The 21,349-nt window shown below is 40.5% G+C and overlaps 2 protein-coding genes across 5 annotated transcripts in view; one reads left to right on the plus strand and one right to left on the minus strand.

Annotated features, from left to right (window-relative positions):
• Window positions 1–1,870: 1,870 nt before the first annotated feature.
• On the minus strand, window positions 1,871–21,078 carry Erp27 (endoplasmic reticulum protein 27). Of its 3 annotated transcripts, XM_005379014.2 has the most exons (7): window positions 20,826–21,078; window positions 20,339–20,439; window positions 18,504–18,641; window positions 9,016–9,132; window positions 5,162–5,287; window positions 2,785–2,982; window positions 1,871–1,989 (listed from the first exon to the last, which is right to left on the minus strand). In XM_005379014.2, the coding sequence occupies exons 1-7, from the start codon at window positions 20,917–20,919 to the stop codon at window positions 1,942–1,944; spliced, it is 822 nt and encodes a 273-aa protein (XP_005379071.1). In that variant the 5' UTR covers window positions 20,920–21,078; the 3' UTR covers window positions 1,871–1,941. The 3 variants fall into 3 exon arrangements, with proteins under 3 accessions (XP_005379071.1, XP_013367038.1, XP_013367039.1); XM_013511584.1 differs by lacking the exons at window positions 20,339–20,439; window positions 20,826–21,078 and adding an exon at window positions 19,391–19,474; XM_013511585.1 differs by lacking the exons at window positions 20,339–20,439; window positions 20,826–21,078 and adding an exon at window positions 18,774–18,860 and having other exon boundaries at window positions 18,504–18,606.
• The window catches only part of Pde6h (phosphodiesterase 6H, cGMP-specific, cone, gamma), a 57,548-nt gene continuing 41,401 nt past the window's right edge, over window positions 5,203–21,349 (plus strand). Inside the window, exon 1 of one of the 2 annotated variants that reach the window (XM_013511588.1) lies at window positions 5,203–5,248. The gene's annotated coding sequence lies outside the window, so the exon portion shown is untranslated. Of the gene's footprint in view, window positions 5,249–19,347; window positions 19,437–21,349 lie in introns of those variants that run through there. The other variant, XM_013511586.1, reaches the window with a different exon arrangement.

Genomic DNA, 21,349 nt, shown 5'->3' on the forward strand with positions numbered 1-21,349 from the left:
TCAATATCAGAAACAAACAAATAAAAATACAAGGGATACATAATAAATTTATATTTATATTGAATGTCTTCAAGCAACAAAATATATTGTTGGGGTGTTACACCAATGCTGGTCAGCATTGACTGTAGGTGTCAGGGGTGAGGGCAGTTCAAGTCAAATAACTGACAAATTAACTTAGTATTGAACAAAAAACCTAGTTCACGGATCCTACTAAAGTTTGGAGTCCTGCTACTTTAAGCAAAAAAGAGGAAACGTTGGGAAAGTTAGGGGAGAGGAAAACATGTGAACCAAATGATTTGGATACTTAATAAATGATAAGATTGTGAGTATGGAGAAAAGAAGACAAGATGAAGGGCTGCAGAGCAGTCAGCAAGGTTTGTTGAAGATGCCTTTCAGGGATGGTGACTGGCAGCTGTCAGACCTTTCCAGGGAAGGTAGTAGGAAGAAACAGCTTGCATGGCTGGAGGATCTCAGCTGAACATCAGGAATAATTCTTGACTCTCGATGTCAAGGGCTCTGGTTTACAGCACCTCAGGGAGCCTTTTGGTATGTGCCTGTCCTAGGGATATTTTTCAGCTGTTGGGATGACTTTATGTAACCAGGGATGGACTGTATGACCCTTTAGCTCCTTGGCTGGCATGGTACCTGGAGGCACGCCACACTCTGCTGCTGTGACAGTCCCATCGGCAGAAGCTGACTCCCCGCCCAAGGCTGTGGAGTTTTCCCCAGGAAAGGAACAACCAAGCCTTTCACTCTCTGTTCCTCACTTGGACCAGCCCTGATGTGCACATCTGTGGTTTTTCAGCTCTTCAGCACTTAGGCACTTTTCTTCGGAGCCAAGGGCCTCCTGGGAACAATGTAGCATCTGTGTGTGGACAGTAAGAGCCTGTGAGCCAGAGATTCTGAGCCAGACTCTCCCTGCATGCCACATGAGTTGGACTGCACACCTCATCTGCAACAATCCACGGTTCAGTCAGCCTCAGCCTGCCCCACTGCCGGGCACCCCTCTCCTTACCCATGCCCCAAACTTTTAGGCAGTTGACTTCCTAGCTCCTTGGCCACATTTGTACTAATCCTCACATAGGCTGGTTTCGAACCACCACCCATCCCACCCAGGGAGTGAACAGAAACACATTAGTGGCTTGTGCTTAATCCTAAGCAGCTAGCACCGAATGGCGAGGTGCACACAACACACTTGGGCAGCTGGATATTTACAGAAGGGCTGGACTGCGAAGAGGTGCCAGGCTCTTCCTATAACATTATTGAGTTCTATTTATTGTGTGGGTTGTTGATCTTCATGGGGAATTGGAAATGCTAAACAAGCGTACAGTTTTTACACTGTCTGTGTCTGCCGAGTTAAGAAACTTGGAGACATCATTTAACTTCTGGCAAAAGAAACAGTTTCAGAAAAGAGTTTAAAACCACCCTTTTGTTCTTGGCCCTGAGTCAGAGAGGGACATGTGCTTATGAAGGGAGGTAGAATTTCAATCCTTAGATAACCCCAAACGAGCACAAGCTATGTTGTGTAAACCACAAATTCAACGTTAAGGACACATTAGAACAATCTCTTTCTAGGAATGCTCTCCTTCATAGAGGTATCATACTATCTCCAAAGCCTCCATTGAAGATGGTGGGACTAAATAGTATGCATTCACAAGAGGAAATTCAGTGGTAGTGACAGAGTACAGGAAATTTAAAAATAAAGGCAATGAGATTTCAAGGAACAAAATAGCTCTCTCTCTGTCTCTCTCTGTCTCTGTCTCTGTCTCTGTCTCTCTCTCTCTCTCTCTCTCTCTCTCTCTGTGTGTGTGTGTGTGTGTGTGTGTGTGTGGTTGGAAGGCCTGGTGATCCTCTTGTTTAGCATCTCTGAGGCTTGAATTTCCCCTTTTTTATTCAACATAAAGCAGATATGTAGTAATAAGCAGAAACATCAGGGAGAAGTCAGAGTTCTTCCTTTGGAGTCTTTTCTTCTGATTTATGACTTTCTTCCTGAAAAACAACATAACACTGATAGTCAGATTTGGAATCCTTTTTTTCTTTTTTTTGAGTTTATAAAACTAAATCATGTGTTTACTCCCAGAAGTCCTAAATTCATCTTCAGTTTTTATATCATGAACTCTTTAACATGGGATTTGATTTGTTCCCCATTATATTTTGACCAAAATGGCACAATCTTGATTTTGGTTCCTATGAGTAGGCGAAAAGTCAGTGTAGATCTAGCGTGTCCACAAAAGTTTCATGCAGTCAGGTGGGGTTGTTGGATCGTGGAGTGGTGAGTGGATCATGGGGGCGCCATTCTTATCAGTGGATTAATCCACTAAATTCAGGGCTGAATGTGATGTTAAGAGGTGGGATGTTGGTCACTGGGGTGGTGACCTAAAAGGACGTATTCTTGTCCCCAGTTCTTCCCTTCTCTTTCTGCTTTCTGGGTTGAGCAGCTTTCTTCCACTGTGAGCTTTCACCATGCCATTTCTATCTTGGAACAAACCAGCTATAGCGTGAATGCTCTGAAAACTAAGCCTCTCCTCCTCTAAGTTGTGGATGCTAGGTATTATGTCTCAGCAATGAGAAAATGACTAAACTACAAGACTTTTCCAAAACTGATTTTCTAGTTCTATTCCCATAACTATATGCTCACAAGCACCTTGACTCTGACCACAATATCCTCATATCCTTATGCTATTAATTAAATTTAGCAGAGACTAAAGAACCATTTAACAAGAAGTTAAAGAGATAGAGAGAAGAGCAAAATGCAACTTGCTTTTCTTGTAGTCTCATACTTACCAACAGTTTCCCTTTCAGGAATCCATCACAGAAGTTTTGCACCTGATCTACTGTAACTTCCGCTATGGGCAGGGTATCCCACTTATCGTCCAGAGTTCGGTAAATAGCCAAAGCTGGCAGCTGAGACATCTTTAGTCTGAAATATGATATCACATTTCCATTTTCCTTTACACCACTGTCCACCAGAACAAAGAGAACCTGCATTTGGAGAAGTTTGAAAGGAAAAGATCTAGCTGAGGTCCTGGGGATAAAGAGATACCTTATAAGTGTTGGAGTTTACACTGCTTGAATTTATGGTCTGTGCCCCATAACTTAAATATCAGTTTTCTTAATATAAGCTTTTTATTATTTTGCTTTGGTTTGGTATTTTATTTTCTTTGGTCAGATTTATTTAATTTTAAGAAGTCAGAATTTAGTGAATTTAGGTTCTTACACTAAGGAGACAATATGATGTTTATATGTGTGGGTCTGATTTATTTCACTTATGAGTATGGTCTCTAGTTGCACCCGTTCACCTATAAAAGCCTCAAGTTTATCTTTTTTTTTTTTATAGCTGAGTAATACTCCATTGTATAAAAACACCACATCTTTTTTTATCCATTCCTCAGTGGCTAGACATTTGGGTTGTTTCCAAGATTTAGTTATGACAAATTGAGCTACTATAGACATGGGTGCACATGTATCGCTGTGGCATGATGTTTTCAGTTCTTCTGGGAAAATATCCAGAAGGGGAATAGTTGGGTTGAATGGGACCTCTAATCCTAGTTTTTTGAGGAATCTCTAGACTGTTTTCCATAGTGGTTGTACTAGTCTACACTCCCACCAACAGTGGAGAAGGGATCCTTTCTCCCCCCCGCAGTGTCTTCAGCATTTGTTATTAGTTGACTTCTTGATGAAAGCCATTCTTACTGGGGTAAGATGGGATCTTGGTATTGTTTTAATTTGCATTTCTTAAATAACCAATGATGTTGAGCATTTTTTCATATATTTATTTGCCATTTGTATTTCTTCATCTGAAAAGTGTGTATTCATCTCAGATGTTCATTTTTGGATTGGGTCTTTGGATTTTGGGAGTCTGATTTTTTAAAATTCTTTATATGTTCTAGACAGAAGTCCGTTGCCTAAGGGACAGTCAGATAAAATTTTTTCCCAATTTGTGGGTTTTCTTTTTACTCTGTTGGTGATTTCTTTTAATGTGCAAAAACTTTTCAATAAGATGAGATCCCACTTATTTATTCTTTGAAGTATTTCCCATGAAGTTTTGTTTTTATGAACTCTCTGCCTACCCCTGTGTCTTCAAGGTTTCTACCTACTTTCTCCTCCAGTAGATTTAGTGTTTCTATTTTAATGTTTAGATCTTTGATCCATTCTGACTTTAATTTAGTGTATGGTGATAAGCATGGTTCTAATTTTAGTCTTCTGCATGTGGAAAGCCAGTTTTTCCAGCACCATTTATTAAAGAGGCTATCTTTTTTCCAGTAAATATGTTTGGCCCCTTTATCAATGACAAGGTGTCTGAGTATGTTTGTAGTTGTGTCTGCATCTTCTAATCTGTTCTATTGATCCTGAGGTCTTTTAGACCATTGACTGTAGATAACTAAAACCATAGGATCTATGGATAAAGGGAGACTGTTTTTAAGTCAAACCTTCTACCCAAAGTAGAAATCTTGGTAATATTCTAGGCAGAGGATTATCTCCATTCAATAGCACTGAGCATTTCCAGGGTTGAAAACCAATCCTCAAAAAAGCAGCTTATTTTATGGTCAGATTGTTCTCATCAGTAAAAAGTTTCTAGTTCAATGCAGCAGCCATGTCATTGTTGAAGTTTTACTGTTTCTATTTTTCTTTTCTTTTTGTTTTTGTTTTTTTTTCCGGTACCGGGAATTGAACTCACGACCTTGCGCTTGCCAGGCAGAGTTTTACTGTTTCACTGACAGAAAACAAAACTTCACAAAAGAGAGAAGGAGAAGAAATAAATATTCACTGGCTATCTGGTAAGTACCAAGTATGTGATAGGTGTTTATATGAGAAATAAGCCCTGACATCTGCTCCAAATTGTAAGATTATGGCAAGCAGTAAACAAACTGTGAGTCATAGGTGATTTTATTTTCAGTATCTTCTTGTTCATATTTTTTTGCTATCTATCAATGCAGAAAAATATAATAGTCAACTACCATGAGGAGATTTTGTATAGGCCTTTAGTAGTACAAACACATTTTAAATTGAAAACGGTGTCTTGTTATGTCCAGTTCTTTCTTTGTTATCTCATAACCATAATTATTTTCTTCACTCACCTCTTTTTCCTGCCCCACCTTCTCCTTCTTTCTAGTGACTTGGTCATGTGCACTGAACAAAGATGCTCCCATGCCTAACTCACCTTCCCCCGGAAGAGCTTGGCTGCCTCCTGGTAATGACGCATGCTCTCTTCATACTCCGGGGAAGCCTTGTTCATCATCAGAAGAAGGTGAATCTCAACCATGGCATTAAATAGGCCTAACACTGTCTGGCAAATTGAAATGTGTTATAGCAGAGTCAGAGGGAGGGAGGGAAGTAGGTGGGGGAAGAGAGGGAGGACAGAGACAGAGAGAAAGAGAGATAGAGAGAGAAGAGACAGAGAGAGGAGATAGTGAGACAGATAGGAGACAGAGAGAGACACACAGAGAGAAAGAGAGACAGAGAAAGAGAGACAGAGAGAGAGGGAGAGACGGAGAGAGACACACAGAGAGAAAGAGAGACAGAGAAAGAGAGACAGAGAGAGAGGGAGAGACGGAGAGAGACACACAGAGAGAAAGAGAGACAGAGAAAGAGAGACAGAGAGAGAGGGAGAGATGGAGAGTCACAGAGGGGAGAAAGAGAGGGAGGGAGAGAGAGAGGGATATTAGTGATAATGTAATAAATAGGTAGACTGAAACAGACCATAGTAACACAAAATGAGATTAGCTCTCGAAGTTTCCCCATCTTGTTTCCATGGACATGTATAGATCCTTTGTTCACACACTATAGAGCTGGACTGAATGTTGTAGAAATGATGGGGTATGACTTCCAAGGTTACATGAGTCCCTCACTCCAAGGAAAGTCAGCCCCAGTGTGGGGGTGCTCAAGTAGTGCTATGAACAGTTCACGTGGCAAAAGCTGCACCAACTCTTCAGCCACATGAGTGAGAGTCCTTGGCAGCAGCTCCTCCAGCTCCTGCAGCCCTGACCAGTGTCTACAGCCTCTCTAGAGATGCTAGACCAGAAGCATCTGACCAAACCACTCCCAGATGGCTGACCCACAGACATTGCATGAGATAATCAGTGTTTACTATTTTAAGCTGCTAACTTTTGGAGTAATCTGTTACACAGCAATAGTCAGCTCATACATCATGAAACATATTAGTCATTTTTTCAACTCCTCTTTATGTTGCAAGACTAGTCAGAGAGAGACATTTAAAATGTGGCCTTTGACTACATTTGACTCCAGCATACTTATTGTGGTGTGTTTATTACACTGTATTTGGCTCTTTATATTCTATAGTTAATTGAACCCCCAGGGTCTCAGTTCTTCAAATGAGGAAATTGAGGCACAGATAGGTTGTAACTATCACAGTTACATAACTGTGACTAATACTAGGTAGTCTGGTGCCAGAATCCAAGCTCCTGGTCACAAAGGGGCTGCCCAGTGGGACAGATGTCAAAGCCCCATGTAAATTAGTTCAATCCTGGGTGAGGCTGCCATAGTCTACCTCAGCTCAGTGTGAACGTGAGCTCTGCAGAAAATCAGAACACTGGTTCTTCTCTGCTAATGAAAGATGGGACCCATTGTGCAGATGTCACCAATTTAGAGTGGGGCAGCCCTGAGCCAGAGGAAAGAGAGGAGAGAAAGAATTTTTCAGCTGTGGCACTAGTTCCCTTCTTTTCACTTTCCTCAAACTGTGCTGCAAATGTATTACAAGAAACTCCTAATGCTTTTAGTCTCTCCTAAATACAGAAAGCATTGCTGTAAAATCTGCGTGTACACAGGAAGGGAGAATATAATGGATCACTGGCCACTGGACCCTAGCACAGCATTTCTAAGCCGATGTATAGCATTAGGTTCCCAGGAGAGTAGGATTGGAGATTTCTAGGTAGGATTCTCTCTGAAGCCATGTGCTCTCTGTAGAGACTCAACAGCATCATTGGCTGCAAGGAACCATTATGGAGCCAAGGAAGACTCAATGGGCTTTTCACTAAATATGTCTGCTAAAAGATTTTACATTTTGGAGACTGGATAATAAACAATTGACTTGCGTTTTACTAGATCCTGTTTCTAAAGCAGGGATGAAACATAATTTTTAGGATGAGTCAGGAGATAAGAGCTAAGACATCAAGAGGTATAGTCGCCTTACAGAAGGGATTGAATAGCATATTCATTTAGTCCTGACAGACGCAGCCTGAGTTTTCATCTTGAAGCCAAGTCTTGAGTGTGGACATTGAAAGTGCCTGGCAGCTAAGGGCATAGTTGTGATTTTCTGCAAACCTCTGCATTTGCAGCAGATGAGACATAGCTAGCGCAGAGTGGGTCACTGTCCTCATGAGAAAATTAGTACTTAGGAGGAGTTAAATTTGCAGTAAAGGCCAAACTTACTTCTCTAAAGAAATTGTTACCTCTTTGCCTGTTGATGCCATTTACCATATAATGTGGAACTTTAAAAAAATTCATCATTGTTGTGTGAGATGACAGCTGGGCCAAGCCTAAGAACTCAAGAAGGTCTATGACCTCTCTTGGTGGCCTATGGGATTCCATTTCGTGATGACCAATTACCCAGGGATAATAAGATCATCTTTTCTGGGGCTCATTACACTCTGGAAAGCTCACCAGGACCAGAATGACAATGGTCTAGGCAAAGAATGTCATCTTGATTACTGCTGTCCGTGTGTGTGTGTGTGTGTGTGTGTGTGTGTATGTGTGTGTGAGTGTGATCTGTTAAAGTGGAAGTGGAGTTGCCACTCTGCAGAGCTAAATGTGGTATAAGAAATGAACAGGAATTTAGTGAACAGGACAAGGACAAGGTGTGTTTTTTCAATTGAACATTGTGTGAAGAATAGAAAAACCAGAGCATCAAACCACACAGATGGGTCATGACAAACAGGGGCGAGGGCAGAGGCTATCTCTAAAGCTCAGATTGCTAGCTGTATGGCCTGGGGGAAGCTGCCGAGCTTTTCTGAACTCCCATTTCTTCTACTATAAGACAGAAATAGACAAGGTAGCCTAATGTGTCATCAGCCTAATGTTGTGCTTTAAATTATGCCTTTTCTGTTTTTGGAATATGGGACCTTGAATAATGTCACTGGAGTCTTGAATGTTCCCCTCTACAAAATGGACACAATAATTTCTTCTCTTCAACCTAAAACAAATAATCTGAGGGTTAAATGAGAAATGAATAGAATTCAGTACTTTTATCAGAGGATGCACAGCATTGCTGAGCTGATGTACATCACTAGAAATTAATCAGTCTATGATCATGTTCAGGAAAGTAAAAGGCAGGATTATAAATTAATTCTGTAGGTTATAGAGTATTAGAAAGCCAGACATGACCTGGACAAGTAGACCAACACCTTCATCCATGTGTCCTACAGCATTCAACCCTAAGGGATGACAGACCCGGGCCAAAGACTGAGGCAGCATGAAAGTTTGGGCACGTGCTGGTCAGAGCATGGCTTGCACATGGCGTTACTGATCCACGAAGTGATATACACAGAAATAAGAACAGACGATTAGAAACTTTTATAGAAAATGTTACAAAGCTATGACATAGAAATATATAATCAGTGGGTTTTATTTCTTTAAAAATTTCATTTGTGTAGTCATTTATTTCTACTGCATTTTATAAAAGTATTAGGCACTAATGCTTTAGGGGGAAAAAACTGAGCTTCAGTATTGACTGCAGTAGTTTGAGAAAGAGTCTAGAGAACTGCTCAGGTTTTTACTAAGCACTTCCAAGGAGCAAAATTGTGAAGTGTTTGAGTCAGTTCCCTTCACTTTGCATTTTGGTTCTGTTTCTTGTTAGTTGTATAGTAAGTCATTTAACTTCCTTTTTCTTTGTTGAGTAGCTACAAATCCACCAACCTAAAGGGTTGTAGTAACAAAGGTAATACTAGGTGTCAATTAAGACAGTGAATCATGATAGATCAGTGGTTTGGGAGGAGAGGAAGATAAGCATCCTCCCCGACACATGGACTTCAGAGGCTGGCATCAGGGACTGCTGCTTACCATGGGGTTGTACTCTGTCACGAAGCGGAGGCTGTTGCTCATAATGAAACGGCTTAATTTGGTGGCATCCATGTTTTCAATCTCTTCACCTTCTAACTTCAGTTGTTCATTATCCACCTAGTTACACACAAAAAGATGAAGTTGCCACTGCTCGTCCTTTTTTCAGTAATTGAAAAATGTTATTAGATCACCATGTATGACAGGAACTGAGAAAACTCCAAAGATGGAAAAGTAAATGAGGAACATTCCCTGCCTTTGAGGAGATTTATCTTCTAAGGGTTATTTTTATGTAACGCAATTACTACTATATTGAATTATGCATTTTTCCATTGGTTTTGCCTATTTCAAATTCCAGTTTTCTTTATTCCTGGCTCACTTTTGAACTGGCCCCTCACCTTTTTGTCTCAAAAGTTACACAAGCTTTAATTATTTTCTTAGAGATTGCTGGCATGCATTCTACAGCATATACTTTTCAGAATCTAATATTAATTGGCACTGTCACCCTCCTTTTGGAATTAGGGAATTTCAAACACAGTTTGTTTTCTTTTATCTCTGTTCCTTCATCTTATGGGTCATTATTATTGTTTGATTTATTTCTAAATCTTAGAAGACATTATCATTATTGCTCTATAGTTAGCATGCATTTTCATTTATGAACATGTTTACATTTTAGCTTCTCTTCTTTCCTTCCTGCTTTTTTGAGCTCTTCCCTGGGAGTTTTTTCTCTCTACTTATTCCTTTAGTATAAATTAGCTCTGCTAAGTGATAAATTTTCTCAGTTTGGTTGTTTAATGTATATATTTATTTCAACTTTATTTTTAAAGTTTTATTTGCTGGTGATAGAATTTTTAAATTGGTTATTTCTTTTCAGAGTTTGAAAGACATAATACTTTGTGTTCCCTGTTCTACTGTTTTTATTGAGAGGTCAGCTGTGACCCTTATTTCTGTCCCTTGGAGGTGACTTTGAGGGTAATTGTCTCCCTCTCTCCTTTTTTAACTTCCTTTAAGATTTTCTCTTCTTTTTATTTCCAAATAATATGCTAGGACATGGCTAAGCATGGATCATAACATATCACATATGCATATATAGCTGTGTACATGCAAGTGTGCTTACTGGTTCATCATCACCCCAACGCTTGAAATTTGCACTGTGTTGCAGCCCTTGTGTGATGGTTGATACATTGTGTCAACTTGAGAAGTCTAAAAGCTTACCTCAGTAACTCAGTATATCCTGAGGTATAAAGGACACACCCTTATCCTGACTCTAGGATGTTGTTCATTGTGTCAACTTGAGAAATTTAGAAGTTTAACTAAGTGACTCAGCAGGGGGCCAGGGGCCTCACTTTGCATACATCCTCATCCTGTGCAAGAGGAGGGCATGGAGATGGTGTGAGTGCTGCACCCACCCTAGTGTGGGTAGCCTGCATACAATATAAGGGAGGAAAAGAGGCTTACTCTCCCCCTCTTTTGCTCTTGTTGCTTTTGCTGTCTTCTGCCAAAGTCAACTGTTGCCCTCTACCATGCCACCCTGCCTTGGAGCCAGCTGATTATGGACTGAAACCTCCACAAACTGTGAGCTAAATAAACCTTTCCTTCCTTAATTTTGTTTTTTTTTTTTTTTTTCCTCCGGTACCGGGAACCGAACTCACGACCTTGCGCTTGCCAGGCAGGCGCTTTTGCCGCTGAGCTAAATCCCCAGCCCCCTCCTTCCTTAATTTTGGATGTCAAGTATTTTGTCCCAGGATTGAGAAAAAAGTAACCGAGACACATTGTCTTCACGTTTCATCCCTGTTTTTAGGACAGCTCTTTAGGACCCAAAGCTGGCATGAAAGTTATTTTCCTGGACTTGTGTTTTAGAACAAACTTTCCACCATACGTGGTGCTGTAGCTTGGACCTGGAATGTTCACCAGAAGCCTGTTGTGTTGAAGACTCTGTCAGCCTGCAAGACCACTGGGAGGAGGTGGGACTTCAGGGAGTGAGGCTAGTAGAAGGAAGTTAGGTCATTGGAGGTGCACCCTTGAGGGGATATTGGGACCTTGGTAACTTCCCATTTCTCTCTTTGCTTCCCAGTTGCCATGAGGCGAGGAGCTTTTCTGTACCATTCATCTCCTGACATGATGTCCTGCTTTGCTACAACCCCAAAGCAGCAGACCAGCTGTCCATGGGCTGAAACATCTGAAGCTTCTTCCATATTAAGTTCATTATCCCAGCTATTTTGTCACAGAAAACGGGGTAACGCACTCTAATACATTAAAAGATAGAACCTCATAACTTTAATCATTATTCTTGAGGTAACCATTCTCCTCCCTACTATATTGAAAAGCAGATACAGCTTTATCACCCATAGCAAGTATGCCCACAGATAAAAACATGAAGGCAGACCCCTGTACAATTTTGAGATCCTTGAACTCCTGCTTAGTCTTTTCCCCTTACCTCTGCTGTCTCTTACAGTCTCTACCCAGGCAGATCTTGCCTTGGATCAGAATCACAGTTTTATCCCAAGATAATTTTTCTAGTTGACCCAGGAAGTTAGAGGTAAATCTCATTTTAGTTTGTGTAGAAGAGAATTCTGGCAAAGGGAAATCTAAGTTGCTAAGTAGAAAGAATCAAAGATTGCTCCTCAGTCATCCTCATGATAACCCCTATTATCTATCTTTCACTATTTTTCCAGATGACCTTCTGTTAGGTTGAAAAAAAGGCAACATGAACCTCAGAAAAGGTCAAGGCACCCCTTCTGGTTAATTTTATTAATCCTAAATTGAACAAGTCATTCTCTCATGATCTATTTATTTGAGGATTATTTGTTGAGCACCTACTATATCTTAGGCATTGAGGCACAGAGGTATTGACATTTACTTGAACAACAATTTAGGTGCTCTTTGTTTTAGGACTCTTACACAATTTAAATTTATGAAATTATTGCTGAGGCACAGAAAACGTTTGTATTTCAAAAACAGAATTTTGAAGAAACAAAATCATCCAAACCACAGAATATTTTAAAATATGAAGTCCCTTTGTCTATATAATTGTATTAAAATTCACAAAGTTCTAGTAGAAAACTTGGGAAAGAAATATAAACTCAAGGGAAAGTCTTAGGCAGCATCCTGGCCTGATTTCATAGTCCCTTTCATCCCAGATTATTAAGAATGAGTGGGGAAATAAGCGAACACTCAAAAAAAAACTTAGTATCTGTGGCTCTTCTGGATCTGTACTGCTGTTAAAAGCCTGGTTTGCCAGCTGGCACAGCTCCCTCATACTTAAGGCTTTGCTGTTGCAATCACCAAAATCATCACTATTACAATCACAGTCAGGGCGCGTTTAATATCAAGTATGTCTAAACACTTCCTGACTATTTTTCTAGGAACTCAGGCCAGGAGCCTGTGCCTCAGTGGACTGAGCTATGCTGTGGGCCAGGTGGCCCCTCCCTCCCCTCCCTTTTCCAGGCAACTCCTCGCACTTCCCAGAAGAGGCAGCAGGAAGTGCCAGCGACTCCAGGTGTTTCTGGACTTAGAGCACCGGGAGGCAGAGGTTGGGAAGCCGCGATAACATCTAAGCAGCAAGAGAGCTTTGATAGAAACCACCCTCCTGCGGTCTCTCGAGTCTGCCGTGCTCCTTTTAATGAAAAATGCCCAATTATTTCAATGTTCTTTAGTAAATCCTGGAACGTTTATGTGTAAGGTTCCTGGAAGCAGCATTTGAACAGGAAATCTGCCTTCTGTGAAGAGAATTATTTGCATAATGCACTGGAAGGAAAATCGGACCCTGAAACCCAAGGGTTGAGAACATTTTTCAAAAAATATACTTTTCAAATATTTGGGAAGAGTTTTGTTAAGATATCCTTCTATTTTTCTACCCAAGGAAAGAGATATCAGAAAAAAAAAAAGCAGAAGCAGTAAACGGGAAGGTTGCCCCCTTACAGTTCCCGGTTGAGTTATCCAAAGTGGATTTTTTTTGTTTCTGATAGTATATCATACCAAGACATTTAATCCCTCCCTTTCTGTCCTTCACTCTGTGAACAATATTTCTGTGAATTTCTATGGATTTCTCTAACACCCCAGTTTTTCAGAAAATATGTGAAAGATCATGTTAGTTTACATTATAGTTCTTTTTTTCATTTTCATTATTAGTACTGTGTATGTTTGCAGTACATAAGGATTACATGCATTGTGGGAAGTTGCTACATATAAATAACTAATCTCAATTCTTTAGTTATAATACTAAATACCTTCCATGGCACCGGAATATTTGTTAAACAGTTGCCTCTATGGCCCAGGGTTTGTTTTTAAACACTGATCAGCTTAAAGCATATTTGATAAATATACAATTTAGAAAAAAGTTTTAATAATTTGGTATATATTGCTTATTTTGTTTCTTAGCAGTTTGCTTTTATATATAAATTCCTTCCAGTTCTCTTTGTCTGGTAAGTTCATTTTTTTATAACTGGCACCCAATAAATAACTGTAAAAGAAATAATGACTGGCTGTGTTTCCCCTGCTATCCTCCTGAGTCAAAGTTAGGCTAAGCTAATTATATTTCTAAGTGACTGAGAAAGCCAAAACACGGTAAACAGTCAAATAATACTTGAAATTCTGTTTGAGGACAGGTTCATAGTTCTTTCACTCCGGGGATTACTTTCTTATTAGGGCAACAACAAGAGTCCTCCAGGAGAAAGTAAAGGTGAGATCCCCTCCTTTGTCTGATTCAGAGGCAAGTGTCACCTCCAGCACATATGTGTCCTGCCCAGCGTACATTTGTTCCCTGCATTTTATTTAAAATCTTCCTGAAAACATTTCTATAAGTCTGCCTTCACTGTTTTTGGAGAATGATATATTTCATAAATACAGCGTTGGTGGCCTTGTTTTGAAATTTCCTTTGTCAAAATATATAATGTTTTGATTAAATCTTGAGATATAATCCTGGGGTTTGATCAATTAATGCCAAGGGGGATAAAGAAAATGGATTAGGGGATAGTGGTTTAAAGAAATGTTGACTTTAGAATAAGAATAAGGGACGTTACAGTAGATAGAATCTAGTGTAAGAATAAAGGTTTTCATTAGGTGTAAGTCCTTTAGAAAGCCGCTGTAATACAGAAGAAAAGGTATGTTTGTCAGTTAATAATGCTGGGTATGGAAGCAGATTTTGGTTACTTCATAGTTATAAAACTAGACAGCTAGATTGACCTCATAGAACACTATTTTCTGTATTGAAAATGCTGGATTAGTATGAACTGAGTCAGATTCTTGTGGGAATTATAATAGCATCTACCATGAATTAGACATGGACATACATACACACAAACACACACACACCCAAAGGCAATCAACTATGTGTCTAAGATGAAGGAAAATACCAGAAACTTTGCAGTAGGTTCATGTTTCCCAATACAAAATAGAATGGTCTCGGTTGTTGTACCCTTTTCAAAAATATTATTCTAAAGTCTTGAGTAATAATCCTATCAAAATATGTACAAACTTTTGGAAATGTAAATGGAGAAAAAAATGTTTATCTAGAAGCTGGCATGACCTAAATTGAGGTTCACCCGGCCCTGCCAGTAAAGTGGCCCAGGAACCAGGGTATTTGTTTTTTGGTATGGAACATAAACAGACTTGTCCACTGAGGTCCCAGAAGTGCAGTCAGAGTAGCTCTGCCACAAGCTGTAAATAAAGAACAGATGCTAAGCAAGAGTGGAGAGCTCTGACTTTATAAAGTCAAACAAAACTTTATAAAGAATAAATTATTTGCAGAGCTAACGTTCCCATTAAAGACTGTTAAATCTAAAGGGATATTTGAAGCAAGAACCCTTTTTGTTCTCCCACACATATGCATCTTGTTGGTACCAAGACTTTTAAGTCAGTCTTTGGCTCTATTAAGTAGAAACTTGGAAAGAAGTACCCATGAAGCTGTAGCTGATGAGGAATTTTGGACTGAAGGATAACTTTGTGGTTCAACAGAGACATAAAAGGCATTAGTTTGAACTTCTCCATCTGTCTGAGAACATCTCACAGAAAGGCTAGATTAATCTTATTTCTCAACAGTGAAAATGCAAGCCAGCACTACTGTGCAGGTGGGGAACCATTGCTGAGATGTGTCCTTGCACCTTCAGACATGTTTTAGGAGGATGAGCTCAGCTTCCCAAACACTTTCTGTGTGCCTTCTAGGTGCCTGGACATATCACAGACCCATGGATTACCAAGATGAATAAGCTACGGTTCCTGACCTTCAGTAGCTCATGGTCTAATGGAGTTACAGATGCGATAGACCCATAAATACATTATGTCCACTATAAAGTGATAAATGAAAATAGAGACATGGAAGTGTAGAGAAATACTTAGGCCAGTTTGTGGATTCCAGTGAAATGTTCTGGGGGATAAGGTGCGTCAAATGACTCACCAAAGTACGTACAAGAAGTTAGCTGGGTGAGGTTAGCTGGGTGAGGCTGGGCAGCCAAGGGTATTCGAAGGCAGTGGCATTCTGGGTAAAAGGAAGAGCTTAGGAGTCATGAAACTGGTTGACCAGGATGTTATAGCTGGGTATTTAGAAGATAAAACCTCAAGGAGGAAACTGCCTGGGAAAGGGATTAGAGAATCAGACAGTGGCCAGCTCTGAAAAGACTGTATATAATAATAAAAATCATGTTTTTGATCTTGTAAGTAATGGGAAATATTGAGGAAGTTAAAGAGAAAAATGTCATGCCAAATTTCTCTCTTAACTACATTATAGGGTACCAGTCTAGAAAGTGGATCTGAAATGGTAAGGGAATTCAGTCAAGCAATTGGAATTGCTTATGCTAATGATGCTAAAAGCTTATGGTAAATGAAGTAGAAAGAGGCAAGGAATATTGATTCAAGATAGGAGGTAAAATTGGCAAAAACAAGAGATTGAATGATCATAGCCATTCAATAAAATAGTGAATAGTGCATTTGATGGAGGGGTGATTTAGCAGGTGCAGACAAAAAATTCAATTTTGAACATGTTAAGAGTGCTTGTGATGGCATAAAAATGGTTATATCCAGTAAACATTTGAATCTTTAGAGGTATCCAGACTATAGATAAAATATTCCAAGTCCTCAACAAACACAAAATAGTCAACTATGAGAAAGAATTATATTGCTGAAAGACAACACATTCATTCATGAATTGATTCATTCACACATTCATTTTCAACCAATGCTGCATGAGCACCAGCTACGTGTGCTGCTCTGTGGCAGGCACTGTTCTAGGCCCCGAAGTTACAGCTGTGAAGGGAAGAGTCTGTGCCTCCGCAGAGCACAGGTTCCACAACATGGCTAGAGAGAAGCATGCATCAGGCAGCTGAAAGGGAGCAGGTCTCATGGAGACTAAGAGAACAAGAAGAGAATCAAGAAAATGAGGATTCTAGGGCTGGGGATTTAGCTCAGCGGCAAAAGCGCCTGCCTGGCAAGCGCAAGGTCGTGAGTTCGGTTCCTGGTACCAGAGAAAAACTAAAAAAAAAAAAAAAAAGAAAATGAGGATTCTAGAATTCTAGAATAAAGCATATTACAGATAATATCAACCAACACAGGCAAATCTGGCAAAACTATTGAGCAAAATAAGACCTTCAAGCAGTTCTTTGAGCTTATAATATAGAAGCTGTGCTGAACTGAATCAGCGTAGTTTTAATGGAGCTGTGTGGCATAAATTAGGTAGCTGTGTCCATTTTAAAGAATTTTGAAGCCCTGAGTGTAAGATACATGGAAAAGAAGTTTAGATGAAAAATAACAAAGAGAAAGAAAGGATGCAAGCCATAGGCAGGGAAGGTCATTCCATCCAGAAAGTTAAAAAATTATCCTTTGTTCCTTTTGTCATTCTCAGTGTACTCATCACATCATTACTTTGATAACCCATCAGCAATGAAAACTCAACAACCACTAAAGCATCAGTAATCCTTATTTCTGCATGTTGTCAGCGTATCTGGACAGCGTGGCTTTAAAACTTATTGCTGTTCCATAATTTCAATGTCTAATACTTGCTAGTCATCTAACTTACCTAGGTATCACTGTCTTTTCTTTAACTTCTATTGCTGCCTCTTCACTATGCACCCTTAATATATTTCATATTGTTTATATGTTAAGGGCAGGAGGGGAGAGACCATCTGAGAAAGCTCTGTATAAGCAATCATGGTTGTTTAGTCACTCCGGTGGGAGTGAGCTGGGTTCAGAATCAGCAGAGAGCTAGGGTAGAACAAAAGATTTAAAGGGAGAAGGGAGGAGTTCGTTGCCTTGAGGAATTTGGGGGGGGGCAGAGATAGTGTGGCTGTGCTTCTCCAAACGGGAAGGGCAGATGCGAGTGTGGTCATGTGTCTCAGGATGAACATGGATTTGTCCTTCTGTGGTTTACCACCATGCCTGCTGGTAATGGCCTCACCCATTGGGTGACAGTTTACTTTGCCTGCTTCACAAAATCTCTATCTTCTCTGGTCCTTTTGCCTAATAATCCATCCTACACATTGTTTCCAAAATAAACTGTTAGAACACATTCTTGTTCATGTTACTTCCCTAATCTAAAGGCCTTGGGGGTCCCCAGTGCTACTTGAATTAAGTACAGACCCCATGATGGCTGTATTCAACATTTTCCACAGTATAGTTCTTGTTCTTTTTTTTGTTTTTTTTTTTTTCGGTACTGGGAATCGAACTCATGACCTTGGGCTTGCCAGGCAGGCACTGTGCTGCTGAGCTAAATCCCCAGCCCCTCCACAGCATAGTTCTAATCAAGTTTTTTTGTCTTCCTAATGTGTGATCCAAATTAGCCTGTTCACTGACCTCTAACTTAATTAAAACTTTCCCTCTTGTCCATGAACTATCCTTCAGTGTCCAAATACTATTTTTTACTTCCAAGACCTGTGGTCTCTTTCATAGTTTTCACAATACCCACATTTTCTCTTTTGCCTCCTGTAACAGTTTACTATAGAGACGCTGTTTGCTTAATAGATGCCTGTATATTATATACACATGCTCTACTATACTTTGAGATCTGTGAGAGCAGAGGTGTATTAAGTATTTATACTTAAGACATTTACATATAAGTATAAACTATTTATATATAAATATCTTGCACAGAGCAGACAGAAGTTGTCTAACAAATATTTGATAAACCTAAGTCAGTTTCCTAGAATATAATAATATAAAACTGTAGAGCTTAAAATGGCCTTAAAAATGATGTAGTCTATACTTTTATAGATGAAAGGGTTGAAGCTAAGACACGCTACGTGACTTGCCCGATATTTCATGGCTGGTGAGCAACCGAGTAGTTCTAGGAGCCCCACTCTCCGGCTCTTCTCAGTTCAGGGCTCTTTCCCCTTCACCACCTGTTGGGCAACCCCGAGTGGAGTCATCGTCCTTGTCAATAACGTCCCTGAACTTGGCACTGGCATTAGTGTCAAACACGTAAAGTTCTCTCCAGTCGCACAAGTGTGAGAGTCCACAGTTGAAGGGAAAACAGAGAGAAGCCTCGAGCTTCTCACCCGACTTACCAGGCGAAAGAGGGAGATGGCGTTCCCACTGACGTTGTAGTGGGCGAGAACCTCAGAGTCATTGCTGATGCCAAAGGACACATCTGGGAATTGTTGCACCATGCTGTGGAATACAGACACTATTGGTATTTCTAGATCCTGAAAGAAAGACAGAGGAAAAGAAAACCACAGAGATTATTTTGGAGGGTGAGGGGTACAATAAGGAAGAGACATATGCATACTGCTACCAAAACATAGATTTGATTTAGCAGCTAGTGAGGCAAGATTTACTCTTAAGAATGCAGGCTAAATTTGCAGTGGCATTTTTGAATTTTTCAAGCTGTGAAGTTAATAGGATACTACAAAAATTGTGGCTGGCCTTGACAGAGAGATTTGTGGCTGGCCTTATCACAGAGCACCAGTAGCCCCATGATAAGTTTACTAGTAGCTGAGCGAGGCCTCAAAATCAGAGGTGGGCTGTGCGGTCACTGATACTTTTGAAGAGGAAAATGTTATGAAACAGTTCGTGGAAGAAACAGGAAATGTAAAAATAGGAAGTAGGTGCTGTCAAGCAGGCCACAAGAGGCAAAAAAGAGGGAAGAATAAAAGAAATTACAACTGGAGCTTAGGAAATTTCATTAACAAGAATTTGTGCAAGATGTGGATAAACAGTCCCCCTCTTCCAAGAGCTTAATATTCATAACCCAATCCTGCAACCAGCCCTAAAGTTAGGGAGCAGAGAAACCACTTCTGAGTGATGGTTCCTGTCCTTTGATAGAGACTGTCATCATTTTGGCCGCTGTCACAGGACATTTGCCTATAACAACTCCAGGCAATGAATGAACACATTCTTCCCTGCGTCTCCCTGGGCTTCCTGTGCAAGGAGAAAAGAGGATGGCCAGCCTTGCCTCCAGGGTCAAGTGGAGAAAGCTGGGACCTGGCTCTTCTGAAAGGGTGAGTGCATTGCCTTAGAGGTGGTGGGCATTTGTGAAATGGCGTTTCCTCCTTTGTAGTCAGTTCTTTCCAACGATAGTGTTCAAGGATCCAATGCTGGCACCTGCTGGCCATTTAAGTTACTGCACAATTTTCTTCCAACCTGTCTGTCTGAGAGGGGCCCCTTTCCTTTACAGCTCAGATCTCTTACCCCTCAAAAATGTGCTCCTCGTCTTCCAGTCTCATGTACATCTCATTACAACTATTTCCAGCTGTGTAACAAGAGTAGGGGCTGGGTCAGTGGAGAGAATTGCCGGGTGCTACGCCAGAGAGAGAGAAGAATGCTGAAATAAAGCCTTCACCATGCTGCTGAGATCAGCTATGCACCTAGTCTAGCAGATGGATGCTCACACCTTCAACATAATAAAGCCATCTTTGTTTTCTGACATTTCAGAAAAGGCAAAGGAAAGATTACGGGACTACCTAATTGCGGAAAGGTTTTAGGGGCAACTGTTGACTAATGCTTGTGGGTTTTGGCACACCACATACAAAGCATTATCGGGATCATAAAATATAGGTTTGCCTGGCTCCTACTTCTTTATAGGGTATTGTGAGAGTGAAGACTAAGGACATTTAGGGCTACAATAGGGTTTGATGAAAGCTTTCTTTCTGCAGATACTGTCTTAGCTTCAAAACATCCATGGATAAAGGGACAGGCAGTAGACTCAGAGCTCTTGAAGCAAGTATGGGAAAGACATAGTGCTGAGATGGAATGCTTTGAAGTTAAGAAGATTCAATCGACAAACTTAGAGGCCCCATGCTTCTAATGCAGGATCATCTGGCCAGCAGGCCACAAAGATGACTCCCTTGAGGTAGGGCTGCCCAGCTCACGGAGGAATAGCCAATGGGGTGGCGGCACAAACCTGGAAGAAGCCTATGATGGCCACCTCAACGGCAGCGATGAATTCCATGGCAGCTGGGACATCTGTGAGCTGCACTGGCTCCTGGGCAGCACTGGGATCACCTGGACACAGGGGAAGGAGGACTGTCAGGCCACGAAGAGGAGAAGCAGCAGCTTTAAATAATGAGGATATCTCATATGCCTTTTCTCTCCCTACTTAACCCGAGGATATAATTTCTGGGCATGCTGTTATAATTCCAAGGCTTTATGATTATTATTTTTATTGGCATATGGAAGGTGACCTCACCTAATTGAAGGATAATTAAAGAATTTAATTCATAATTAAATGAAGGATACTTGTCTCTTCTCTTCAAGGCAACACACATCTATAACATTTTCTAGAAAATGTTCCAGGTTTAAAAGGAAAGTACCCGGAGTACCATCACATTCCCTTCCCTTCCCCTAAGAAAACCCTTACTTTATGATCACCATGCGCTTTTATCTTTTACCTGATGACTCTTCAACTTCTGCAACAACTTCTGGGGCCAGTCCACAGGTGAGAAGAAGTAAGAGAAGTGGGTATCTGAATTGGGTGGCTTCCATTGTCTTTCTCCGGCACCAGCCCTAGACTTCCGTGCTTTGTGGTATGGATTCAGGGCAGCACACTCTGTAGTTAACTGGCTGTGGGGATCCTAGTGTTCTGGGAACTTCGCAGCTGCCTCTGGGGGAAACTTCAACTTCTGAGATAAAAGACTGAGTATAGTGACAGGGCCTCAGAACATAGCCAATTAGAAAAAATGTCAGAATAACCCATTTAAATTTTTAAAAAGTACTGTATGCCAGGTACTGATTTAAGTACTAGGAATACAAAGATAACTATGGTCTGATGGCTGTTTCCCAGTTAGTGGGAAAAAGATATATAAACCAGTCCTTTAAACATAAAATGAAAAGTGATAAAGCAGAGAAAACTTCATAAGGTAAATGAATGTTACCCTATGCATAAATAAGATTTTGCCAGGCAATGACATGTGGA

The sequence above is a fragment of the Chinchilla lanigera genome, unplaced genomic scaffold, assembly GCF_000276665.1.
Source record: "Chinchilla lanigera isolate Chin_1 unplaced genomic scaffold, ChiLan1.0 scaffold00012, whole genome shotgun sequence".
Lineage (NCBI taxonomy): Eukaryota > Metazoa > Chordata > Mammalia > Rodentia > Chinchillidae > Chinchilla > Chinchilla lanigera.